The 27,895-nt window shown below is 41.3% G+C and overlaps 1 protein-coding gene across 1 annotated transcript; it reads right to left on the reverse strand.

Annotated features, from left to right (window-relative positions):
• Positions 1-350: 350 nt before the first annotated feature.
• On the reverse strand, positions 351-27,895 carry SLC6A5 (solute carrier family 6 member 5). Its single transcript, XM_075047117.1, has 13 exons — positions 27,772-27,895; positions 27,261-27,434; positions 26,350-26,491; positions 25,792-25,924; positions 23,532-23,666; positions 21,211-21,314; positions 18,396-18,520; positions 13,585-13,697; positions 13,165-13,296; positions 11,981-12,080; positions 6,089-6,189; positions 2,795-2,962; positions 351-506 (listed from the first exon to the last, which is right to left on the reverse strand). The coding sequence occupies exons 1-13, from the start codon at positions 27,878-27,880 to the stop codon at positions 351-353; spliced, it is 1,692 nt and encodes a 563-aa protein (XP_074903218.1). The 5' UTR covers positions 27,881-27,895.

Raw genomic sequence — 27,895 nt, forward strand, 5'->3', positions numbered from 1 at the left:
CAGTTACAAGGATGGTCGCGTGAAACAGCTCAGATTCCGCACAGAAGTTCCTTCAAAGGATTTTTCCATTGTGTTTCGTTTATTCCTACGCCACCTGGCAAAACCTGGTATGTCGCCTGTTGCACAATACGCTTTTGCTGTTTCAGCGGGTACAGAACACGTCATGGGCATCACCTACACCTGGAAGTGGTCTAGCTAGGTCTTCCCTATGGCATGCAACAGTAAGTCCTACTTTCCTAAGCAACCACTTTCAGGCACTGCAGAAAGGAAACGAAGAAACAGCGGGGAAGCAAAATGGAAAAAAATATCAGAAAAGGCTGACAATGTTATTGCCACCCACGTAATAATCCTTAGCATTGGGTCCCCAGTTCTATATCCTTCACTGGCAGTTTAAGTCCCAGGGAAGAGGTTCCCAGTGGATCAATCATATTCATGTAACGTTCACCACGGTGCTTGGCCAAAAACGGACCCCAGTCAGGCTGTGGAGAGCACACCAACTTGAGTCGCTGCAATGTGGGGGAGAGAAAAGAGAGTCTCACTTGAAGTTACGGAGCAGAATTACAATGCAGAAGAAATGAGGATAGGCTCATTTAAGGTTATTGATGATGGCCCTGCAATGCTCCACTGCTCAGTGTTTGTTTTGCACAAAGTTTGCAAGATTAATAGAGGATAAAGTGCCCAGATTTTAATTATACAGTCTCCCCCGCACCATATGAGGGGGGCTCAGAACCACCGCTACAGATTCCAAGGCTCACTGAAGGACATGTGCACAATTACTTAGTCCAATGATCTAAGCAGTGGGTAACTGCATAAAAATAACTGGATTTCTGTTTAGCATATTTCCCAAAAGTATACAAATGACCAAAAAGAAGTACATTGCTATGAATGAACAAAGATTTTAATTTTGAGGTGACAAAATGTTTCATTTCCATCTGCAGGAAGAAAAGAAAGAAGAGAACGTTAACCTGACAAACAACAAAAATCTTCTAATCTTTCCACTGATTTCTTTATTGAATATGTGATTTGATTGGCGCATTTACAGATAAAAAGGAAAGAAAACATATTTCTGATGACTTAAGAGGGAACAATTATAAGTTTATTACCTAATAAAGTGAATCAGACCTCTATATCAGTTATTTTAATCTCTGCTTAATTACCAGTTTGCAACTCTTACCTCCCAAATCAACCATAATAATTTTATGCAGCAGACTCAATCTTCAGGAAATACTGGGCTACAGCTGAAATAACTTCAGCAAAAGCCCCTTCAAAACAGATCCAACTTTGGGGTGTTTCTTTGGGTACACCGCTAGAGGGACGGTAAGGAGAGCACCCTATTTTTGCAGCAATATATATGCCAGTACAACACACATAAATTAGGGGACTTGGAGCAGAACAATTTGTCTCAAGGAGGGAAACTTAGGCGACGACGACCAAGTAAGTCTAATTTCACATTTGCTCATTTCCAGTAGGAGCAGTTGTCTCCTGACCTACACACTCCAACATGCTCTACGCGAGGGCTAAACAGCCCTTTAGACTAGCGGCCTCGTTGCCTAGTCCCAACTGTCTACTTGGATGCTCTCCCTAGGGTGTCCCACCACTTAATATTAAATTCCTTTGCTCTATGTGAAGCAGAAAAGCACGGTCTTTTCCCTCAGGCATGTGTAGTGTGACACATTGAGAGACCAAAATGATTATTCTATTTTAGTACATTTTCTCTCCTTCTCATTTTTGAGGCATGTAACAGCCCCGATGGGTTTTGCAAGAGAACTGAACTGCAAAAGCGGCTACGAAAAGGGGAGGCGAGTGTCTGTTCCTTATCCCGAGGAGGGAACAGCACAAGCAGCATGCAGTGACAAGAGGGCAGAACCAAGAAAAGCCTCAAAGGCCAAAAATAGGAGCATTGAACTTCTTCAGAAGACAAGGTGAAGGCAGCGAAGGAATGAAATGCTGACATGAGAAAGACGTTGCTGTATCGTGCCCCGCAAGGAACCGAGGAGCCAGCGGGATGGGACCAGCCGGGGAGCCGAGGCAGGACCCCGGCACGGGGACAGGGAGCAGAAGGGGACTGCCCTGTTTCTGGCATGGTGGGGGGAAGCGGCAGGAATCTGATTGGCAAAATAAAGAAAAGCAGCGTGAAAAATAAAGCGCCGCCTGGAATTTTTTTTAAACTCAGGAGCCAGAGAGGATCGGCTTATTCAAGAAAAATAAAGAAATGAAGAAGGCGGCCGGGGGGGAAGATTGCTAGCTAAGTTTTATAACAAGCAGTTTCAGCTGTAGAGCACAAGTTCTTTTTGTACATCTTATTCCTGAACTTCATCAAGTGGCACAACCTCCTGGAGCGCATCCCGGATGAAGCGGGTCCTCAACCACCTCGCATTTTGCAAACGGGCGACCCCGGATTGACGTCTCCTAGAGCTGGCTGCTGAGCTCGCTGCGACGCGATACGCACCAGCAGCTGATGCTTCCTACGTCTGCGTGCTGCTTTTGCAAAAAGGCCAACAAAACTAGAACAACGTTCCCGCAGCAACGCCATACCGGGGCTCGTGAAATTTGTAACTCCTTCTAGTTCTCATGAAAGTAATCACTTGACAATTTAAGAGCATTTTGTTGAGGAACAGGGAATGGAAGGTCTGCATTTTAAATCAAGCGAGCATCTCTTTGCCACACAATAACTAGCTTACCAGAAAGTAATCTTAGCACTATTAGACATTCAATATCACAAAAATCAATGTAAATAAACCAGACAGTCTCCTGTGACCGTATTTTTAAGCAGCAAAAAAGACAGAAGAATTACCTCAATAAATTTGCCTGGGGCTAGATGCATTTTTATCACAAACATAACTGGGATCCAGATAACTGAGCAGGCCAGCATCAGCCATCCAAGCACCATGGACCAGCCTGGATAGTGGTAAGCTCCATAAGTCATTGGTTCCCACTGGTAAAAACTGAAGCAAAGAATAAACTGGAAACAAGGAAGGAAAACAAATATGTTTGAATAAGCAAAACAAGCCTGCTATGCAACAAACGGTAGGTATCCACACACACAGTTGGTATATATGGAATACAGATAAAAAGTACACACACCTATGGCAGGGCGCTCACACAAGCTGCAACACGCAGGTCAGAGTCGGAATCTAATGAGTCGCCTGGAAATCTTGCAAAATCCCACAAAAATCACTGTATTTATGCCAGAAGAATTGAAATTAGGATCTTGTCCCTAGAGTAACATGCTTTATTACATGGTCTATTGGCAGTTTTACCTAATGTGATTATGCCAAGTTACTCCATTTTGCTTACTGTATGAATAGCAATACATCTGCTCACATTTGTGCATAATTCAGTAACTTTTGGGAAATGCCTGTGCTCGCAATAATTGCACACAGAAGATTTACAGCAGTATAACTAGGTGAAGGCACGTATAAAAATGATCATTTTATTTCCAGAGATGTGGAGTAATTGAAAGTCTAATATTAGACTATCCAAATGTATCAAATATTAGCTTTACAGAGGCAATAACAGAAAAGAATGTATTGCCTGGTTTTGCTTTGTCTCTTTCCATCACATAAAAATAGAATTACGACTGATCAGCGTCAATTTATTTCTCACCGTAAGTTCACTAAGTATTACATTTGGAGGGAACAACAACAGAACACGCAAGTTTGAACTGAGCTCGTTTGCTTCCCAAATTTGCTTTCCTTAAGAGACAATAGAATTTCCTATTCCCTGGTTGTGATTACTGGCAGTAGCTAAGAGTGCAAGTCTGATCAGTAAAGGAATCGAGCAATTTGCAGAAAAGCCTTATCATTCCCTTCAGAAGGGTAACAATGGGTCTAAGGCAGCATCTTGAAAACAACCATTGGAAGAAAAAAAAAAAAAAGAGATAAAACACCCATGTGCACACACCTTTGTTTGTAACAAGGCCCTCAAGAGAGAAAAAACACATTGCCATTGATGTTATCCTAATACTACGAACTGCGCTGTGTCTTCAAACTTTTAAAAATGGATTTGCAAACTATATACTGTTACAATCAAACAACAGTTGCCACTGGATAGGTAAGATAGATCTACCTGGTTTTCATGCATAGCAATACTATACATCAGCGAAGACAATCAGTAAAGAAAATCTATGCGGGAAAGTAGAACATCTTCATTACTGCCGTTGGAGAAATTGTTTTCATTGCAGAAAATTTCTTTTCCTCGCAACTCAGGGTTTTGTTGAGCTCACCAAAACTCACTAGTCCCTTCACACATGCATCCCTGTCTGCAAAAACTAAACCTTTTTCAGTTTTCAGAAAAAAAATTACCTTATTCCTGAATTAATACCAAAGTTACTAACTTTGACCAGAGCTTTCCCCCCGCCCCCAGAAATAAAAAGATTTACTGACATTTACGCTGCGCTAAAGACCAGCACAAATAGGAACTTCCCAGCACAGAAGCTGAAATACAACTTCTCTGGAAGAAGTGACTGCTGAGGACTGTGGAGCGCCCATTTTGCTTCTTCACCCCACCCGACAGACACCACACTTACTGTTCGAAAACGCGTGTCTTTTCAGAAATTCTAATAACTTTTCTTATCTTGTACCTAAACATCGGTGAATACTTGTAGGAACTATTTAGGACTGCTGTGAAACGATAAGTTTTTAAAACCCTACACAAATACTGATAATCTTGCCGCACCTGCAGTCCAGGCCTGAGGACTTTGAGGCTGAAGTACGTGCTCTCAAACATAAAATACCGGTAAAAGAAGGCTCGGTTGTTTTATGCTGACTTATCAAGCCAAATGCTTTTGAAATGGCTGGAGGAATTATTTTGTTCTTCTGCCAAAACATGAGATGCAATTAAAGATTGTATCTGTAGTCGGGTTAAAATGCAAAGGAAGTGTTGCGTTAGAGAGCTAGAGAGTAAATATAGATATAGTTATTATACATTGGCTCTTGGACTCGACAAAACATGCGTAGCAACAGTAACATGGAGAACGTGCCGTCTTTTAGATTCAACAGAGATTTAAATTCGAAGTAAAGAATCATTCGGGGTTTGGGAGTAGAAATAAAATACAGGAAAAAAGAGAAAAAAACCACAAAAATAAACAAAACGCAACCTGCCTTTAAATTTAAACCCCTATTTATTCCTTTGAAATGAAACACACGCAGGCCGATGCCGTTCCCAGCAGCCCCGGGACCCCCCCCCCAAGGTCCCGCCCCCCCCGGCCCGGGCGGCACGCGGCCAGCCGCTGTCGCACAGCGCCACCTGGCGGGGGCGGCGGGAATGGCCGGGAGGGGCGGGGCCGGGAGGGGCGGGGCCGGGAGGGGCGGGGGCCGGGAGGGGCGGGGCCGGGAGGGGCGGGGCCGGGAGGGGCGGGGCCGGGAGGGGCGGGGCCGGCGGGCTCCGGTCGCCCGGGCTTCTGCGGATACCGGGGGGGGGGCGAGCGATCCTTCACCGCCTCGATGCCTGCAGGGGTTGGAAACAACAGTCCCTTTTTCCTTTCCTTTTCCTTTCCCCCCCCCCCCTTTTATTTTATTTTATTTTGAGAAACTCAAGTGATTTCTACTTATTATCAGGAACACAACTGTATCCACCTTTGCAAAAATATCTCCGTCTGTTGCAGCTAAAACTTTGTCGCTCGCATTTCCACGTAAGCCCTTCCCCAAAGCATGTCTCTCAGATTAGTTTGTGGCTGGCTCAATAAAATGGTTTGTCCCTAGCTCGGTCTAAGAACAGACGGGAGGATCGCGCCATTTCCTCTCCCTCTGTGTGTATATGTACCTACATGTATATTCCACACACACGCACGTATACAATAATCAAAACCGCTGGTATGCAATGGTATGCCGTCCCAGCATTTTGCACAGACAGGGAAAGGCTACCAGAGCAGCGTGTGGAGACTCACCATGGCTCTCTACCAAAAACAACGTTACTTAGGCTCTGCTTCATCTGCTATGCACACATGCAAGAACACATGTGCACGCATGTGTGCGTGTGTCTAGGTATCTGCATCCAAGAGCTAATTACTGCATTCAGAAACATCATGAATGATGAAGAAACAATGACAAAACTCTTCGGAGAAAACGTTTAAAAAATTTTTGCTTACTGTTAAAATAGTTGGTGTCACGAATGCCCAACAGACTCTCCAGAATTTACTTGGCTGGAATCCAATCATCATTTCTATATCTTCACAAAATCTTTGCAATCCTGTAAATAGCAAATGGAAATGCAATTAGGTGTGAAAGAAACCGGCTGCAATTTGCAACACAGCTCTTGTGACCTCCCTTGTGTCTAATTACAAAAACAGACTTTGACTTGTTGGTCGAAAACCTCAGTGGAGAGCCTAACCACACAGTAAAAAATGAGACTATTATGGTGGGAACCATCCTAATAAAATATTTACTTCCCAAGGATGATAGCAAAATTGAGCTTTTACATCAAGATTAAGTGTTCAGTATGTTCTGGGTTAAAGCATTAATAGTACATACCGGTTAGCTGCAATTATATGTGTACTTGTTATATTTCGCTGCAAAGATGAACCTTATTAATATTTCTATACCTGTTTCAGCACAGATAATATCTGAGCTTCTCTATACCTACTACGTGACCAGGGTATGGGATGATTGTATCGCTTAGCATTAAAACTGGTAATATCCTGTTATTTTTCGTTTGATATGTAAGCAGTACTTACAATGATTAGAGCGCACCCGTAAATATTTTAAATTATATTCAATGTTGTTTGAACAAACAGATTGACTGATGTGTTAATTCTTCAGATTACTGTATTGATCGCATCTATAAAGTTCCTTGAGTTCATAAAACACGCAAGATTGGAAAAGGGTATTTCAGCCATCTCTGCAGCTATCTCTCTGGCCATGCCATGCGACTGGAAAAGCTGTGCCGGCCCAGTAGCTGCTATTGCCCATCTGATAAAAGCCAGTCTGCTTTTCAGCCTTGTTCTGTAGAGCTGTTTAGGTAAACAGCCCCTGCTCAGTACAGCTATTAGTAATTTATCCAAAAGTAACAACAACAAAATTGAAATTTGTTCCAGCTTTTTTAATGACGATAAGAAGGAGGAGGTCTGGGGGCCAAGGCTGAGCTCCTCTGTCACACAAACATTTCCAATTCGGGCCAATTTTATCAAATGAGGCAGGTGATCGTCTCTGTCATTTAAATTTTACAAAGCATTATTCTACAGCATTTAGTGCAACTTTTACTATGGGGGGACAGAGACAGAGCTTAAATGTTGGCGAGAAGTCACTGAGTAAGGGAAGAAATACTTGGAACAAAAGGAATAAACAGCTTTGTGTTCTTACTGCCCTTATAGCCACCCACTGCAGCTGCTGAATTTAAGAAGGGATAATCCCCAGGCTTGATCCACATAATTTTGAAGCCTTTCTGTTGATATCAAGGAGAACTAAATCTATCCACCTGACTGTTCCCAGAATTAAGAAGCGATGGCCCAGCAGGTAAAAAATAGCAATGGCTCGATATTCAGTGTCTTCTGATGCACCCCTAAGAAAGCAGCAGGGCTAGATGGTGTTAGGGCAGCCTTAAAGGCCCAGCTCAGAGGGTGAGCACAGATTAAGCCAGTCCAGGCAGATAGCATGTCTGAGAAAAGCTAAAAAAAAAGAAAAAAAGAGTTATGATAAGAAATAGAGAAGCAAAATCCAGAAATTAAACAAGATGGTATTGCAAGAACTGTATTTAGGGGAGGGGAAAAGTACAACCTGCAGTGGATGTAACCTTAGAAAACTAACCCAAGGGGACCCAGGTGGCACATTTTTTTCTGTAACTGTAATTTCTCTCCCTCTTTTTCTCATTTCCACTGACTACAGAAAGCCTCTTCTCTTCTCTGTAAAATACAGGTAATTTTTACTACCCCTGGAATCACCGTACTTCAGCACCCATCTGACCCATCATGTGCTTCTCCGTTTTGTAGGAGAGCTTTGTAAGCCTGGACCAAATGTAAACCCCAGGGTCACCGTGTCGGGGACATGAAAGGAGATCTTAGCTGCAACGCAATGATTTGCCCCTGTGTTTTATTTACCTACATATTACAGTTCAGTGCGCCGTCTGCAGCGAACTACGTGGGAGATGCTCACACAGCGGTCATCCCCGCAGCGCGCTGCGGTGGGAACAAAACTAGTTTTAAACTAGTTGCAAAAGCACAAGGTACGGGCTGAAGGGTCTTTCCACAAAGTTTAAATCTCATCCGAGTCTCTCTGCTTCAGCCACACTTGCTGCTGCAAAGGAGGTATACCTAACCGGATAGTTACCAGGGGCTTCTGCCTCCAACATTCGAGCAATCTTCATGCAAATGTAAACAGATCTGTTTGAAACTCCAATTAAAAAATTCAGTTCCTTCCTGGAATCGTCAGCAGACATTCACAGTTTAAGGCACTTTCAAATATTTGCAGTTCAAGAGTCAAATGCATGTAGATAGATACAGGGATTACACAGCACCCATCTCGTTCCCAGTGAAAGGCTGAAAATGGGTTCGTCAGGCTCCACAGAAAAAAGCAAAGGCTGCTTTAGTTAACAGAATGATGATTAAATCTTAGCGTGTCTCATTTCCCTCTCAGATCAGTCAGGCCTGCTGAATAACTTTGGGAAATAAACAATGAGACATGATATTCCATATCTCAATTTCCACTCTCTAAAGTAGGATGATGTATTCATAAGTGCTGCAGATAGAAAATCCATTAAAAAGGAGAATGCAAACCTAGACAGGCAACTACTTCAATATTCTTCTACAGGTAAAAATGTTCAAAATTACTTTCTACAAATACACTGCAGCAGTTACCACTCACTCTGACAATGAGCCTTCCCAACAACAGCCTGTCAAAAAACAGATCTAGAAGGAGCACAAACAAAGTTAAGGTCATACATTTTCAGTCTCCCACAGTGTTTCTTTCAAGCACAAGGATCTTTGTATTTAGCTTCACGTTACAAAATGCAACAGTGGGAATTATGCTGATGATTAAATTAATACCCGCAGCTCTAAGCTACTCTTTACCAATCATGCATCATAATCTAAACAACTGGAGAATAAACATCTATACCGGCATGTGAAATAAAAACCAGCATTTGACTGGATTATGTAGCACTGACTCTACTGAAAAATAAGTGATTGCAAGGAAATAACCAAGTGTGCCTCTTTTTAATTTAAAAATCTCAACAACCTCAGCAAGCAGAACATGTAACAAGAACTAAAGATAGATTTATTTCATCATAAAAGCACCTGCCACTATTGTGCCAATCTGCTTCCTATGAAGAGTACAAGTATACTGAGAAAAGTGTCAGTGGAGTGTAAAAGAGCAATTGTCAGAGCTTGAAGATATATTATGCCAATTTTAAGCACTGCTTGAAGGAATATAACAAGAGCAGCAGCTTCACTTGTATTTATAACATGCAAATCACAAATATACAAGCTGCATTCCTATTAACAGTCCTTGGAAAAGCAGCTTTAATGCAGCAGAAGTAGCTGCGATACATTAGTCAAGCAGATAATGATTGCAAAGTAAATCTCTATTTTTCGTGTAAAAGACTGGAAGCTCTTTAGTCTAGCAAAAGGTTAATTCCAGGGAATAATCTTTGAAACAGTTTATATCAAAGGCCTTACTAATGTCTGTTGATTAACAATCAGTTGGTACAGAAAACATGGAAGGAATGATTTGTAATCGGCAGATCTTTCCCAAGTCTGATTACGTTAAAGTAATATGTAACTCAAAAGAAAAAGGTTTCCTCTATTCGAGTCCTTCCTTTGCAGTGCTATGACTATTTTTGTATTGTTTTATGTTTTTCATAACAGTTAGCGTTTTAAGGGATACTGAATTTGTTGCAGGTGCTAGCCAGAGCAATTTTGCTTACAAGCCCAATAAACCGTTGTTCCACAAAGGCAGGTCTGTAGTGCTTCTGCCACACAGTGTTCAGAGGAGGAACAGAGCAGTATTTGCTCCCAATTTACCTTCATCCTTATTTAAAAACATACAGAACAAAGAAATTCTACAGATTTAAGTAGTTTGGGGGTTATTGAAAAATACTCTAAGGAAGGAATTTTTATCTTGCACGCTGCCGGCAATGGCTTTCAAGGGGGCGATCTTTTGGGGACAGACCAGGTGATGCTGTAGATACTGCTGGCCAGGAAGAGTGACAAGATCTAGTGCTTTAGCACAGCGTTGTTCAGGCATGCTCTCAGCAAACAGAGGAGGAGGAGGAAGGGAAAAAAACCCCAACAAATCCTTATACTCTTCTTGAGCATTCCCACTCACCTTCTCTTACGGAATTGCGTTGATTTTAGGAAAACTGGGAAATTGGTCAGTATGGTAACCAGACGCTAATGACTCAGATGACATGTACCTGGTGGTGTTGCCACAGGAATGGGTAAATGTTAAATGTGGTGGTAACCAGGGGGAGGGAATGGGCAAACCTTACATGTCTTCATGGAAAGTGAAGCACAGAGCAATGGCAAAACTCGCCAGCATTGATTTTTCAAACCAGGAGTTCTGCTAAATAATCCCCCAAATCCATCTCTCGACTGCACTTCAGGAGATATCTCAAAGCACTACGCTCAGGTCCTTTGAGAAGACTGGTCGAATGTAAAGCTGATCGCAGTTACCAATATCATTTCACTCACAGAGATTACACTTCTAAACCAACTCTAATTAAAATACTTACTTTTCAGGGACATTAAAAACAACAAGCGTTTTGATCAACCAAACCGTGCTCGGTCTAAATCAACTTTTCTTTCAGTATTTTGGCTTTTTCCATTGTATTCTGTAACGTTTCCTTGCTAGATCATATCTGACTTCTTAGCTTAGAACCACTCAGGCCTTCTCACTGGATTGGATGTCAGTGGCGATAAAACACACTTCTGTATTTCCATGAAACTGAAGAAAACACGGAAGGGATGATTCCCTGTCCTGTCCATAACATTCATTTCTCAAGCAAGAGCAGAAAATTCTGCGTGTTTTGAATTACATACGATTTTTTAATGCATTTATGTTATAGAGTGGACCCTACAACGTAGGTAGATCTAAGTATCCAGTGCACCGGACTAGAGCCTTAGATCATGCTGCTATATATGCACCTTCAGCAGAAGGTCTTGGGATTTTTTATGTCTAGCTGACACAAAATATATAATTCATTCCTGTCCACAGCAACAAAGGAAACAGCCTTATCTTTGTCATCTTCAACACTGAGATTCAGATCTTACTTTGTTTTTGAAGGCAAGTCTAAAGTGGCACCACCACACTCCAGCCATAAATTAATCATCTGTTATATAGGGAGATCTTCACATTTCCTACCACAACCGTCTGAGATCACACATTTCCAAGAACCAGCCTCCTGAAAGCACCAGACCAGTTTGGAAGCAAATTGCCAGCTGGTATCAACTGACGTTGCTACAGTAGCATCGAGGTAATTGCACTGCATTATGCTAGCTGAGGATCTTCCTCATCATTTAATGTACGTCAGCATGGATCGACATAACTGGTGTTGCCACTGTGCATAATTAATCACTCCGAGTAGCTGCATAGTCTTGATTCTGTGTTACAGACAGGTGGGCTGATGGGAAGGCTGGATGTGTACATGGAAAATAAATCCTTCAAAAGTTGTTCAATGCAAAGATACTACTTCTGGCTCAGGAAGTCTCTGACAGTAAAACTGCTGGAGTACGAAAGAGCCCCTGGAGAAGCTTCACTAAATGCTTGGTCTGTTCTTATACTCATCTCTAAGCATTGGCTTTAAGCTATGGGCAGGGAAAGGTCATTAGACTGTATGAAAGTCTTTTGAATACATGTATTTAAAAGAATCCTATAATAATGAAGTCCCATTATGCTTCCATTCAAAATAATGGAATTCTGAGGCTTTTTATTTAACAACAACAAAAAAAAGTGTTACTCCTTTCCTTAAGAATTTAACCTTACCAGCTACTTTACCATATGCTAAAATGTTATGTTGACATAGGCTGTCCAATAACAGTATTTTTTCTTACCATATATATAGGAAACTCCAACAAGCTCAAAGATGGCAATGATGACAAGAGAATAAGAAGCTGCATAAGTGTCCACAAGCTGTAACATATACATTCCACCCTAAAGAAAATAAAAGGATAAAAGAGCCATTATTTGTGGCATATAGCTGGCGTCTCTCTTCATATATGTGTCACAACTCTAACTGACGCTAAGGTAGGCAAAATGGACAGGAGCAGGACCCAGGACTCCGTACCCCAAGCAAGCATCCAAACGTTGACTGGACACAGGCTCATGCTGCACTATAGTTTCTTTCTTCTGGCTGAATGAATATCCAATCCAACAAGAAAAAAAAAAGCAGAGGGTACACCTGAGTCTGGTAGTTATCACACCGTGGGAAGACATTGCTTTCAGTCCTTTCAGATTGAGGACTGAACTGCAACCAGACCTTCCACCAGCAGCGCCTCTAACCGCTTCTTACTGCTTCAAAAGCAAATTCACCATTGAAACCAGTAGTACTGTAATAGCGGGTCCAGTTCATCTCGTTGGAAAGGATATAATACCCTATCTTCAGGGCAGAGATTAAGCAGTAGATTTCAAGTGAAGGAAGGACTGAATCCATCCTAGGCTTTGGCACAGCAAAGTTGGGCTGCTAGGTGATGAGGTGAGGGGAAAGAAAGAAAGAGGAGGGGAAAGGATTAATAAAACAGCAAGATAGATTTTGTGCATCTCCTTCTGGAATTGCTGAGAGTTTATAATGCCGGAGGAATTAGGGGACAAAAGACACAGAAGGCTATCAAGGGTAGATGAGAATTTCATTATTAACTCCACACTTTGCCAGGACTATCAATATATATCTAATCTGGTAGGGAAGGCACCCAAAACTGGTGCGCATATTTACATGACATACAAATTTATTTTTTTTTCTTAAACAAATACCTAACTTACGTGAGTGCTTTGGAGATGTTTGGTTAGGGATAAATTTTAAAAGTCTGCTGTTCAAATCTTTCTGAGAAGAAAAGTCTTTTAAATATATCTCAGTCAGAGAAGCCATTAAAAAAAAATAAATAAAATAAGGCTTTCAGACTCACCCGGTGTCTTTGCGCATGCAGCAGAATTCAGCTTTTTTTCCATCTTGCACGGGAGGAGAACGGCCACCAGAGGGGGATTGGGGACAGACAGGGATGCTCAAAGACAATATTATTACCTGAGTGATCATAGGAAATCCCATGATGAAAAAGGAGATGCAGCACCCAAGAGTGAACAGTGCCTTGTGCGTACGTAAGTATTTGGGGAACTCATCCGAAACGGAGGTCACTATAGTCTCGATGGTGGCAAACTGAAAGACCAAATAAAAGGAGTCATTTCGGCGCACACGATGTGCACAAAGTGGTCCAGCTGGATAGAATGGAATATAAGAGAGTATTTTGAATCTTGGGTGTTAAATGCCCAGATGTCAACACCAAAGCATCACCCAAACGATGTCAGCACTGATGGCCTTACATCATTCCTCTTTTTGGAAAGCTGTTCACTGACCACATGGAAAATAGCAATTAATCTCACGGTCCTCCAAACAAATAAATAGGAAAAGCAAAAGGAAAAAAAATGGGAAACAAAAGCAGTTTACCATAGTGTCCAATCCAAGTGTCAGAAGCATCAGAAAGAATATTATAGCCCAGAACGGAGAGAGGGGAAGCCGAGTTAGGGCTTCTGGGTAAACCACGAAAGCAATTCCAGGACCTAGAAATAAGAAAAATAAAGACTGAGGCACTTTGCATCGTGTTAATATTGTTGACTGAATGGAAAAGACAGAGACATGAAGAGTCATGTTTCAAAGTCTAATAAATCATTACTTCGCTTGATGAAAGTAAAAAAGATCAGTTTCAGTCTCTCCTATGTACAGAAAGATTGAACCACTGCAGAATTTAGCCTCACACGATTAATTTCTGTTTTGACTTTAAGTCTCAAAACACTCATACACTCCTACTTTCCAAGCCGCAGAATACATACGTAACCAGTATACTCATATACTGATCCAAATACAAAAAAATAAACAAAAATCAGGTACAGCAGCGATGTTTCTTTCCTGCTCTGTGATCAAATTCCTGCCACTGTCCCTGCCAATTAGCTATCCATCAACATAGCAATCACCCACCCCTCAGTACTACAAGGGTGAACGGAAAAGAAAATACTCTTAACTCATCAGCACACAGTCAAATGAGAAGGAGAGAACACAACAGATGGATGCACAGAGCCGATACCAGACACAGGGTCATAACTACCGTGAATCTAAAAAAATCCACAAGAAATTCTGAAATAATGCACAGCAGAAAAAATAGGGAGATGGGGTCTTTTAAAGCCTTAACCAGGAATTTTCCTTTCTTTGTTGCTTTGATATCTCGGGCTGTAATTTTTATTGACCGTTAAAAAAAAAAAAAAAAAAGGTATTTTTATAAGTATGCTTAGATTTGCCTGAGAGAAAAGGCTGCAGGACTGTGGTGGTAGCTTTACAGTAGATGGCACTTCTTCTCTATTTATCCCAGCTAAAGAAGTGCCCGCTTCAAACGCTGGGAAGGATGTTTCCTGTCAGGCGAGATGGAAATGAAAACCAAGTAGTACTGAGGCCATGACCCATGCCACGAGAAGGGGCTCCAAACTCACTCTGTCCTGGCCATTTCTAATCTAGATTATTGCACCCCATTTCCTACAGGTCCCCACACTGTTTCTGTTCAAGAGAACTGTTGCTTTCTTGCACTGAGAAAAACAGTTTTAGCAGCATGTGAAGTAATCTCACAAATCTCTAATTTGTGAAGTGCTTGGAGTTCCTTCTGAACAAGACAAATGCAAGAGTTAACAACACAGTTAAAAAAAAACCCAGACAACACTGTACATCACTCAGTAAGTGTTGTTGCTTTTAAAACGTGCTGCAGAAAAATGGCTTTTTGGAATAGGAAGGTGCATGTAGAACTACTATGTATTCAGGAACACGTTCTTTAATCTCTTGATTAAAGATTTCTTCTTGACTATTAGAGATAAGGACTCTGTTTGCACTAGCTTCCTGCATGTAAAAGTTGAATTAAGTCTCAGAATAATGAGCTCCCATTAATCACACTTTTAGGAAAAGTTTAATTATAGAATATGAAAGTGCAGGTCTCTCCATCTCGGCCCCTCATAACTCTCCAAGACATCACATGCCTGGTAGCATGCAACCGCAGGTGAAAACAGTCACAGGGAGGCTGGCTCCCATCCTCTCTATCTTTGGAGACTTAGGTGGGCATGAATGCTTTCTAAAAATCTATGAAAGTCAGCAAAAATCCAAAGTTTTTATATGCGTTGAAATGAAAAATGTCAAATGACCTTGAACTTTCATTTTAAATTACTAAAATTTTTCAACTGCACTATGTTCTTAATCAAACTGAGAGGAGAGCAAAAATAGATTGTCCTGTCTTTTCCTCCATGATGTTTTAGTTGTTCATCAGGTACATGAGTTTTTCCTGAAAGGAAGATTTTAAATGATACAAATACTACATATTTCAGATTCATATTTTGGGCGGGGGGGAATCCATTTCTGTTAAGAATTTCATTCAAGGTTTTCAAAAGCCTGAAAGGAGATCATCATAATTTTTGCTGCTTTCTCCTTCACTGCAAAACAAATACAACTTTAGAATACAAAAAAGGTAGGCAGGGACAAGGGCTGGCTCTTTTCCCCAGTTGCTGAGTCTGCTTTTAAATTCTGTTAATTCATTGTGCTAACTCAGTCTGCAATTATCCCGAATCTTCACTCTTCCTACTGTACTGTCGTCTTCTATTACATGACTAAATTTTGCTTTCCCCATCAGAGAGAGCTGTGAAGCCTCGCCCTCGTGAAATATTTTTAAATGGCCTAAATGGGCTCTTACAAATGCACTGACAGCCCTACAATAAGATTGTCTTGTGACAGGTTTTTTTCACATCCCCTCAAACAGCTGCTGAAACAGCTGGGAACAGAGAGCTCCAGCCTGTGCCTAGTCCCTCACTCAAAGACCACCAACAAGCACTCAACAGAAAAGGGCTTGCCGTCCGCTGCGCTAAATATCGTGCCATCTCCAGGGAGATGAGCCGACTGAACCGATGGTTCCTTCACCATCCCTAACAGCTATGTCTCTCCACCCCCCCTCCGTCCATCCCTTTGGAGCTTCCACTGCAGCTTCACTCAAGCACGGCTTCTTTGACTCTAACTCCTTAAAAATAATTCCGGTGAGTGCAGCGTGGTTTAGATTTTGGGGTTGGGGGTTTTTTGTTCATTGTTTCAGGATGGAGGTAAAGTCTAAAATAAAAAAAAATTAATAGAAGCTCCTAAAACACCTGGTCTCACCTGGAGTTTTGCAAACACAATGGTCTAATCCAGCCAGAAAACGAGGATGAGAATGAAACTTTTCTGTTCCCATTTAGCTGACTGGCAGACCAAAAAGAAGAGACGAGGCACTAAAGACTGAATTGCTGTTACATTAGCTTGCCAGTGCAGCGTCCCCTGCTACTTGCTATCGAGAAACAGTTTGCCGGCTGACCATCCTATGAAATTCTCCTCTCAGACCCTCCAGCTGACTCCACAGCCTGGTCAGCAGCCCATCCCACCACGGGTTAACTGGTGCAAGCCCCACACTAACTCACTCCCTGCGACTGAACTGCAGCCCATGAGCTTCCCCTCACCTCAGCAGCTGGGCTGCCACGTACCAGCCGAAGGAGCTGCGGAAATTGAATGTGACCCGGCATCTTTATTTGCATCTCTGAGGTCAGAAGTACTGCCAAATCTGTGGGATTATCCATGTTTCAGTTTGCAGAGAAGGAATAAGCAGAAGGAAACTAAGAGCCTTTTCTATTTCTTAACCAGCAGCAAGATGTTGTTCCTTTCCTCCTTTCACCTGTAGTAGCTGGTTTCTAATAAACTATTAGAAACAACAGAATTCCAGGACAAGGTATTTTTCAGGAAAAAATAAAGAATGCTTCATCTGCTTCGCCGGCTCTTGTTCCTTCAACTACAGGATTTCTGCATCCCCAGCTCACATAGTCTGTTTTCCATTTAGCTACCACAACACTGTTAAATGCAGATTAACCTTCATAACTAATTTTTCCAGAATGACCTATGAATATTACCGTACAGAAACTATGGAAGGTTGTCTGGATTTCTATCCCCTATTGTCAATTCACTGCTACAATTTCACGACGCTCAGTCAGTCAGGTATCTTAGGCTACAAGTAGCACCTTGGGGCGTTGAATTTATCCAACGCAACAAACCTGTCAGAAAAATGTCTAGTGTCTTCACATTAATGCAGACAGTGAGATACATCACATACAGAAGCCACGAGTATGCGACATTCGCTTTTTGAAGTCTTCTGTCCTTCCCTCGTTCAGAGCCTCCTCTTGCTCTGTGCTATCATTGGGGCGGGGGTGACATTGGGAACCATTCCCATGGCTCATGGAGAAGCTCTTAACCACTTTCCTTCAGCGCTTGGAAATGACTGTATCTGTGCTGAAAGCTAATACAATCCACTTAACACCCTAGTGCGCTCACAGAAACAGCTCTGGTGGGGGAATCGTAAATACGTATACAAGTTATTACAAATTTGTCCTTTTAACACAGTCAGAAATGATCTTAAAGATCTGGGGCTTGGCTGGCTTAGGGCCAAAGTGCTGCACATTGCACAGGAAATGTAGAACTAGACTAAGGTAACAGTTATCCCTCCAGAATTCCATCAGATTTTTACAACCCTTTAAACTTCTCTGAATCTTACCGCAAACGCTCCTCCCTTCCTATCTCCCACTACTTCACACCAAATCATACCTGACAGCCTGAGTTCCTCCGTCAGTCACACTCTTCTCACTCACATTCAGCTCAGACAATTAAGACCTCTCGGATTCCCATTTGTAACCATCTCATTTGACTAACTGAGACCTTCTCACCTGTTCTCTGGAAATTTTTTACTTGCCCTTGGAGGCAGCTCCTTGCTCCCCACAGTTCAGAAGCCCAATACTCCTCTCTAACCGTATTTCTCCCACCCCCACATGGTGAAGCCCACTGTCCTCTCATCCAAGATTCCCACCATCAGGGACAACTTTTACCTTGGAGGAGACAAATAAGAAGGCGACCGCTTAGACTATGTGAAGGAGAGAGCTCACCCTACACCCCCTCCCCCTCAGTCATTTACATAAGGATTTTAAATGAGTCTCAGCTTGCTTCCTCCTCTTACCAAACAAGTGATAAGGAGGCTTCAAGTAATATCTTGACTTCCCACTGTGCTTCCCTACGTACCTTCTCCCGTACAGAAATGCCTACAAGCGGTTTATTAATCCACTCCAGTTTGAAGCCATTATTCCCACCTCCAAGGTCAATGTCATCATGAATCATAGAGCTGAAGGTGCCACCGGGTGCCTAAGTAATGAAACGGCAGCATACCCTACCTTGGTCTGCCACAGCTTCGATATTCACTTTGAGCTCATTTGCCATGAAGCCAATAACCGAGAAGATGACAAAGCCTGCAAATATACTTGTGGCACTGTTGGTACACGTGACTATCAATGTGTCCCTGAAAAGAAAACACAAGAAGCTGCATCACCGTGTCGTAATACGTGCAAGGGAGGAGGGGTTTGTACACAATTAAGGAGTGTCCCTCATGAGCACACACATCCTGTGGGAACGCTGAGGAAGGTGCACTTTTACGCTTCTCGGGTACATTTGATGCTGGTCGGAGATGAGAGAAGTCTTCGCAACACCACCAGCAATCAGCTGTGCAAGTTTCCATCCCCCATATGTTCTATAGAAAGCCACAGGCCAAGCAGGAGGGTGATCATTTCTGCTCTTGGTCTCTCTGAAGAAGGTAGCAATGACGACACGATTTGTAATGCAGTGTTCTACTCTTTGCCTGATGTGGATATCTGCTCATTATATCACCTAGGGACTAACCACCACCGTCTAAGGTAAGGTGATTTTTGTGCTGTATCTTTCTTGTATTTATGCACAAAATCTCACAGTTAAGCTTTCCGTACCTTGTAGCACTCACTTAAACGCCTGCCCACCTGTAGAGGATTCCCTCGTACAATTTTCCGTTTTTGCTGTTAAGGGAATCTCAAGAAATCCATACCTGAATGCCATACTATACTGAGTAAGTGTATGTGACTTGGCAGGACACCAGCCCTCATGATCCCCAGTCATAATTACTACATCCTTGACAGGATTTTTATTTTTTCTTCACAATATATGCGTCCAGAAGACTTCCCCTTAAACTGCTACATTTTAGGAACAAACAAGTCACGCACTTTAAATGTTTTTGTTTGTTCGTTTGTTTAAGTTGGCTAAAACTGCTTATTCCTTCTGCTATTTGTTTGTCAGGAACAGAACAAAATACAACCAGAAAAGCTGTCAAGAACCTCACTGAGCTGGGAAGCTTCTGGAATCTCTAACAGAGCATCTCTTGACAGGAATGATCAGGTTAATTCTTCAGGTCTGCAGTAAAAAATGACAATGTTCTGTTTGGAATCACCACGTGTTAATCTTCTTCCAAAACCAGATAAGTTTTAAGTAAAATATTTTAGGTATGCATGATGAAGTTAATTTATGTAAATTTACTACAATTATAGATTATTTAATGATGTTTAAAATGAATATGTAACTGAAAACTGCAATTTTATCTGCAGTATTAGAACGTAATGAATATAAAAATTGAAAGAGAAAATAGTCATGCTTCATTTCAGTATTCAAGACTTGTTGTAAAATTAAAAAGATTAGAAGTAACTAAGCTTTTCTAATTATTTCTGATTCAGTCTCCCATATCCCTCCTAACATAGGTAAAGTATTCTTTTAGTATTGGGCCTGTAAGATTTTTATACTTCATTACCATGTATTTCATTTAAAATTTTCATGAACATTTTCCAAACTCCACAAAACATTGCTAAATTAATGCAGAAAGATAGCATGAGGTTTCTCCCATTTTTTGCCATGATATTCTGAATGTATTCATTCATCAAAGAAAAAAAAAAAAAAAATCAAAGCCCAGGACAAGCATTTTCAAAGTTAAGACCCAAAGGATTGCTGGGTGGGAGTTACTGAGTATGCAACGCTGTTGCTTATTCATCCATATTTTAGGATAATTATATTAAATTACTTTTGAACACCAGTAGAAAAAGTTTTTGAAATTCCTTTTTAAAGTCCCAATCCACATTTCTTTTAGAAAGTAAGTCTTGTATATACGGTACTTAGAAGTTACAGGACATGGGAGTTCAAATCCCAAGGAGTGTGCGCTTTAAAGTCTTGATTTGGGAAAGTTTTTAAGCATACCCCTGGGACAGCCCCTGTGCCTGCTGGTGGCTGTCCTGAATCAGCACATCTGTCATTGCAAGAATCAGAAAAGGTTTGCTTCAGCAGAAACAAGATTGGCTTTAGAGACCATAAAATAGCAGCGAAGCATTCCACTAATGCCACTTGCTTTTGTTTTTTCCATCTGCAGACATCTCTTTGGCACGCTCTTTGATGAAAAACTATACTGGGCCACCAGAACAAAGACTTTTTTCCTTGTAAAAATAACTTTCAGTGACTTCAAATAAAAGCGATTTTAAATTTCACACCTTGAAAGAACTTTGTACATGTAAAATCACACTGAGAGTAATTGGAAAAAAGAATTACATGTAGGAGAGACAAGAATCACAGATATGGAAATTGCATGTTAAACTCATGCATGTCTCACAGGGGCAAACTTCAGCCCATCCTACACACGGGTTGTTCTTCAGCAGAGGCTGCTGACTGGCAACGTTTCGTACCACTGCTCACAGCTCTTGACAGCTTCCCAGCTTGCCTTTCAGCCTAAAACTGCTGATTCTGAAAATGAAGAGCCAATAGAGACTATAATAAGCCTAAGGCTCATCTTGACACTAGCAGATTAGGACCTGGGGAGAAGATACAATACAGAAACCCAAAAAAAGATTGAAGAAACAAAACAAATAGAAAGAAAACCCAAACAAACAAGAAAAGCACACACACCCCCCAAAAAAGAAAAATTTTAAAAAAATAAAATACCAGAAAGATTTTAAAAGAAAATTTAAAAAAAGAAAATAAAAAAGAAAATTAAAAAAAGGAATTTTTTTTTTTTAAGAAAATCTAAAAAAAAAGGAAAGAAAATTAAAAAAGAAGACAGTCTTTCAAACCAGATTTCTCCAAGTTGGCAGATGACTGGCTTGGGACAAGACCTGTTTAATGAGACCAATGGATTTCACTCTCACATACCTGTAACAATTATTATGGAATTTGTTGTAAGAAGAGAGAGTAATTAGACCTCCCCATGCTGCAGATAAGGAGAAGAAAATCTGAGTGGCAGCATCCTTCCAAACCTAAGACAGACAAGAGAGGAAATAGCATCAGCTTCAGAAAATAGTATTAGAAAGATCAATAACGCTATCGACTGCTTCTGTTAGGGGATTAACACATAAGTAGTTTAAATTAACTTTAGAGCAATAGATGTCAATAAAACATTTAAAAGCAAAACCCTGCCCCAAAATACATAGTGCCCATTTGATGAGGAGTGCCGTTCTTGTTGAGCCCATATAAAATGACAGTATCACCTTTTATATGGAAGGCACAAATATGTATCAAGAAATATAGTTTGAATATCAGTTCAAATACATTCAGCAAAGAAAATACAAGTCAAGAGGAAAAATCTTCATCGGGTGCCGACAGTTTATCCGCCAGTGGTCCTAAATAATACTTTATTTTTTTGATAAAAGTAAAACCCTCAGTGTCGCTTGATGCGCTACTTATGAATGAGATTACATTAAAATTAGGGTAAATTTCTGTCATTAGGTGTGCATCAAACAGCACAGCATTAAGTTAGGGCTATTTAAGCATCAGGACTCAATTTCCTCCCAGCAGAAGAAAAGATATGTTCAACCAAGTCTTTCTTAAAAACAAATTAAAAAATCAAACAGCGTTGTTTGTTCTGTAACAAAGTTCTTTGAAGCCTTAAACACGTTTGAATAAAGCATTTCTAAATTGCCTGGAATTTCAAAGGAGTTGGTCTTACTTATCACTTGCAAAATGTTTGAAGCGTTGGTATTTCTATTTACAAGCTCTCCTACAAAGTCTAATTTTCCACCCAAGTCTGCAGTGCAGAAATGGAGACAGAGGTACATGCACAGATAGGTGTCCCTATACACACACGATCCAGTGTTGAAGTTATTGCTTAAACACTGCTTTAAAAGTTACCAGCCAGCAAGCAGTCAATCCTTCATCTAACTGAAGGCGATGTACAGCTATTAATTCATGTTATACTGCAAAGAAAATTGAAAACAGAAGCTCGCCTGAATATTATCAAACATTTACCCAGGGTTTTACAGATACTTGGAGTATTCAGAGCACCCTGTTTTGCGAAAGGCAACAGCTCTCAGCTCCTTTATTGGACAATGTGGGATGCAAAACTGCTCATATTTAATGCAAAATTAATTTCTGTATTGTTTGCAGAAGATTTAGTACTCCCATGACCAAAGGGTCAAAATACCCATAATTGCAGAGATTTTAAGGAAATTAAGATCTGCACAATTCATCCAGGAAATTGCTTTCAGCTTCAATTATTGATCTATCAGTGTAATATCACACCACTACTGATAGAGGAAAAAAAATATCTTAGCAGGGAAAAAGAAAAAAACAAACAGGAAATTTCCTGAGGTGTTGCTAGAAATCCCTCTTAAACTTCTAGAGAAAAGAGTCTGAATTGTAACTCTCAGCTCAGGCTTCAGTTCAGTCTCCAGAATCCTGCTCCAAGACACTTCAGACCAACACGCAGGGGCTCATGTGCCGTATCAGACAAATATATAATCCATGGGTTGATTCAAGTCTACAGAGACACAAATCCACATGCGGTTTTGGAACACGTTTGACCGGCTTCATTGGCAACAAATGGTTTTTTAGAAATCAGTTGAAACCCTGAGTGAGGCAGTCAGTGCTTCAAGAGCAAAGCCAGGTACAGAGTCGTCGAATTCTGTCCCCTCCTACCCAGCAAGAAGCCTTGTTTCTTACAATGCAGGTAGGATAAAGATCACGGCTGTTCTGTGGCAGTTTATATGCTCCTGCGGAGTTAGATTAGGATGTATAACTTGATTTGGTTTCATCTAATGTCTCATATGCATTATTCAGAACGATCTTTGCTCAAGGAGTAAAATACACCTCTTCAGAGCATTTCTCAAGAAATGCAGGTAAGTTCATTATGTTACCTATTAGAAGCTTCACGTGCTTGTTCAAGTCAAGGCAACACCCAACAGACACCAGAAAAATCTATGCTTGCTTTTTAATCCCCTATTTTCCAAATGCACCTACTCAGAGATTCAGCTGAAGTATGAAAACGAAGTAAACAACACATCTCTAATAATATATGGAAAAAATGTTACATGCACACAAATAACAAACATCCATTGCAACCACACTCCTTGTAAGATGAAGAACAAGTTTCCACAGGTGACAGTACTGCCTCTGCACATCGAAACCCCTGGCAACAGACACTAAGAAATCTGAATGACTTATTCGCCCTAGCAGAGTTATAAGTGCAATGAGCCCACCATAGCGTCAATTAACTTCTCCCACTTTGGGGTGATGAAGTACCAGATTCCAGCCCCAGCTCCAGGCAGAGTTACTCCTCTTATAAGAAGGATGATGAGAACTACGTAGGGGAACGTAGCTGTAAAATACACCACCTGGACAGACAAAAAAAAAAAAGATTATTGAAAGGGCTTATTTGGATCCATAAGAAGGGGGAAGGGGGGAATACAAGGGCTACATTATTGCCTGAAGAAAGCAATTACTCAGGCTCAGAGACAATAACCAGGGGATAAACTAGGAAGACAACAGGGTTATTTCCCAGGAAATCTGAAATTTTACAGCTCTTCTCACTGCTGGAAACAGGAATAATATCCATAGCAACAGAGGTAAGAGTTGGGATACTAGACAGAGAGGGGAAGAAAAAGCAGAAAAGAAGGTCTGGAGAGGAACAATAGGAATTTAGATCTAAACGACAATATCACTTCTGATCCTTGCCCAGAGTCAAATAACACAGTTCAGTGGAAATGAAATGAGCAATGCCATTCAATAGCACTTAAATTTCTGATTTTTTCTATATATTTCTCTGTATTTAACTAAGCCTAAAGAATGTTTATTACTGTTTGTACCTTCTAATAATTACATATCACCATGAAAATATTTATGGTCCCAATGCAAAAAAAAAATAAAAAAAAAAAATCAGTGGAACAATCCAGATAGACCTAATCATCATGATGTCTAAATACACAACAGAGGTTGTGTGTTTAATGTCTTAAAAATTATCTAATACAGAGCACAGCGCTCTCTGTGGTCAGATGACATGGCTAGATTGTGGCCAGTTAAGGGTACACTCTACCCAAAAGCACTCAAATCCTGTTTGCATTAACCTCTGAATACTACAGGGACCAGAATCCTCTGAGCTGAAGTGACTTTTGAAACTGCTTTCTCAGCTTTCTCTTTGCTGTTTCAAGCGGTGTTTCAAAAAGCTGCCCTGATGAGTTTTTGTGCAGTGAATACGCTGAACTCACCTATGCAGGTTTTCTATCCCCAACACCAAAGAGTCAGTATTTTCCTTGGCCACTAAGACTCACTTAAAGAAATACCTATTGCCACATCCAAACCCAAGTTACTCTCCCATACACCGTCTGTTTCTTGGCTCTGGCCTTGCATGAAACAGTTTTTCCTATCACATTGAGATAAGGGGGGGAAAAAAAAAAAAAAAAAAATCTCGACTTTCCCCTGGCACTCTGAGTCTCTGGATTTTCTGATCATTCCCAAGCTACCTCCCAACACGAGTTGTCAGCTTGTAGGTACACAAAGAGGTAGCCTGGAATCAGAAACTCTGTACTCATGTCTAGAATATTCATAGCTATCTCTGCATATCCACTAGCTTTATACCAGGAAATATCTAGTTGTTTTGCTCCAGCTTTTTTATCTTTTCAGCGTACTCTTTGTAAATAAGCTAGATTTATGCTAGGTCATCATCCAACATTTTAACCTGCATGGTAATTGCAGTGGCGTTGACGGAGAAGTTTCAGATATTGCATTCCTGCAGGTTTCACAAAAAACCCACCCAAACCAGTGCTGCTGCTGAAGAAAAAGCTGCATTTCTCTGCTCAGACGGCTGCCTGGCCAAGTCGTATGCCTCTACTTCCATGCCAACAAGAGAACACGCTCCCTCTTGACACGGTTGCTAGTTAGGAGGCATGGCAGAAAGCCGCAGATTTGAGGGGCAAGGGAGAGAACGATGTGTGAGATGTCAGAGAGACAGAGCAAGGAGCTGGGTTACTGCAAGGAGGAGTTTTAGGAAGATGGCAGACAAATATTTGAGAAAAGAGGATACACACACTGCCACTGCTCCCAGTCACCATAGACCAATGTGAGTTCAGTTCTTATTTTCAAACGTGTTACTTAACATCTTAACTTATATCATAATTTCCCCGATTACAGCGACACGTAAGGTGACTGCAGAATTTTAATGAACACCCCACAGAAGAGGGGAGGCTGCTGAAGGCACCTTTTTGCCATCCAACTGCTGAGTTGCAGGTCAAAGGCTCATTTTAAACTTACTGAAGATTAGGAAACAAATGTTCAACCAAAATTATCTTTTTTTTTTATGTTTTGGCTAAACAGGAAAACACAGAGAAGAAAAAAGCATTTCGTTAATACTTAGCCATTTGCTGAAAATAATTTTCAATAACTCACTGCCTTAAACAAGAGTGTGATTCCCTTAAAGCAACACGCTGCTTTCTCACAGTGTACAATCACAAATATTTTTCTTACTTTTCCGGATGACTTGATTCCTTTAGCAAGGGAGGCATAAACAATCACCCAAGCTAGGAAAAGAGATAGTGCCAAGGGCCATCTAATCTCACCAGGATACTCAATCCCTGCCGAAATCTTCAATACAAAGTACCTAAGAATAAAAAAGAAATAATAATAAAAAAAAAATAAAAGGAGAAAAATTAATGACAGCAACCGCAGGCAGTAATTCAGTGCAAATTCCTACAGAATTTTGTTTTGCTTCAGCATTCTCAGCAGTCTCTCTAGAAGGTTCCAGGGATTCTCACCATGTATTATTTTATTTATCTGCATTGCAGTAGTAGATAAAAATGCCAAGCATGGGCCAACACCCCAGCTGTGCTAAGCACCATAGGAACAGAACACAAATAATCCAGCATTTGAAATTCAGCTTTCATCACTCCTGTGCATAAAAAAATGGGTATCTTTTGCTGTCCTTAACTATTGTATTTCTAGTCTTCCAAAGAGGTATTTTTTGTCTGTTACAGTGGGGTTTAGAGAAAGATTAACAAAACGTCTCTAAACAAAGAAAGATCTTACTTGAAGTATTCTTCGCTTCCACTGACAAACGTTTTGTTTCCCTCACTGGTGAAGTTAACCATAGTCAAGTTTGGATAGGCACTCATGCAGAAAGTAGAGTTCTTGATTTGTATTTTTGGGTGGTCACCAATAATGCAAGAATCTAGGAAGAAAACAGAAAAGAAAAATAACTTGTCTAGATTTTCTTTCTTTTTTTTTTTCCCCCCCCCCCAGGTTGGGTGTAAAATGACAACAAAAAGCATTAGATCTCACACGACTTGAACTTTCGTTCTATGATAGATGTCTGGAACAGCTTGCTTACAGAAGCTATAAAGATCTGAGAGAACTAGGGCTTAAAAATCTCTCCTGATTTTCCCCCTTTAGCCCAAATGTCTAAGGCATCAAAAGAGCCTGAGAAAGTGAAAGAACTTTTGCTCACTCCCCCTTTGGGGGGGGTCCCGGGCAGACCCCAGCCCCCGGGCCAAGGCAGGGGAGGGCAACCGGCCTCCTCCACCGGTGCTACCAGCTCGTCCAGAAGATTGTTTGCTCGGTTTTCAGGTTTTTTTTTTTTAATTAAGTTGTCTTTAACAGAAAGCAGTGGCTGCCAGCTATTGCATTTTGTTTCGTGTTTTTTCCCCTACGCAGAGTTTTTACCAAAAAAAAAAAAAAGTTGGGTGTTTTTTAGCATTATAGTTGAAAAATCCCGTTTATCCTTGATAAAGAAAAATTTAAAGGAGGGAAGAGCCCATATGGTGCAGATCACTTCGAAGTGACTTGGGAAGCGACGGTTCCTCCGTGCTGGGAACCTCGCCCGGCCACAGTCATCCTCAGTCTCCCAGGGATGCAGCTAAGCCAGAGAAAACTCTGGAACCCTACCGTGACCGCAAAGAAAAGGAAGAAAACAACGAAAAGCCAAGCCTGTCCCAACTTACCTAACAAAAGTTTGTTTTTATCTTTACAGTCTGGCGTGTTCCACGGGTTGTTACAGGAAGCCCAAGGTAGCACGGGTACAAAGGACGCAAAAAGGTAGAAAAGTGTGTAGCACAGAATAATATTGTAATATATGGCTATTAGAACCGAGATGATCAGCATTGCAATGCCACAGCCTGAGAAAAAAAAAAGAGGAGAGAGGAAAATAAAGCGATTAATCCCTGGCGGAGGCAGGGACCTGCCGCACATCCCAGCGGCTGCAAAGCGACGGTTTTATCCGGCGCAGATCCAGAGCAGCATCCCCACCGCAAAAAAGGGGCTCACACCCTCAAGGACCGCGCAAATTACGCGCTAACTCTGCCGAGCCACCAGCGGGAAAGCCCCATCCCATGCGGCTGCGCGCCTGCGGAGGCGCTGCGGAGGGGGGGGGGGGGGGTTGCGCAGGTGCTTAAGCCATGCGAGATAGTTTAAGTCATGCTCCCCAAAAACCGGGCCGGCTCCTGCTCCGCTCACCTTGCAAGGCGGGGATGGCTTTCCAGACCGACACGGGTCCCTGACTAGCAAACTGCCCCAGGGAGACTTCCAAGAAGAAAATTGGGATCCCGGCTAGAGCCAACATCATCAAATAAGGGATGAG

This window comes from Buteo buteo, chromosome 16 (genome assembly GCF_964188355.1).
Source record: "Buteo buteo chromosome 16, bButBut1.hap1.1, whole genome shotgun sequence".
In the NCBI taxonomy this organism is placed as follows: domain Eukaryota; kingdom Metazoa; phylum Chordata; class Aves; order Accipitriformes; family Accipitridae; genus Buteo; species Buteo buteo.

What these genes read in the sequence shown, in the direction of transcription:
- SLC6A5 (XM_075047117.1), bottom strand. Translation starts at nt 27,880, where the DNA reads ATGATGTTGGCTCTAGCCGGGATCCCAATTTTCTTCTTGGAAGTCTCC. An exon ending in GATTTCCTATGATCACTCAG is followed by an intron (nt 12,081 to 13,164) that starts GTAATAATATTG and finishes TATTTTCTTTAG; the next exon opens with GGTGGAATGTATATGTTACA. An exon ending in CCCCAGGCAAATTTATTGAG is followed by an intron (nt 507 to 2,794) that starts GTAATTCTTCTG and finishes CCCACATTGCAG; the next exon opens with CGACTCAAGTTGGTGTGCTC.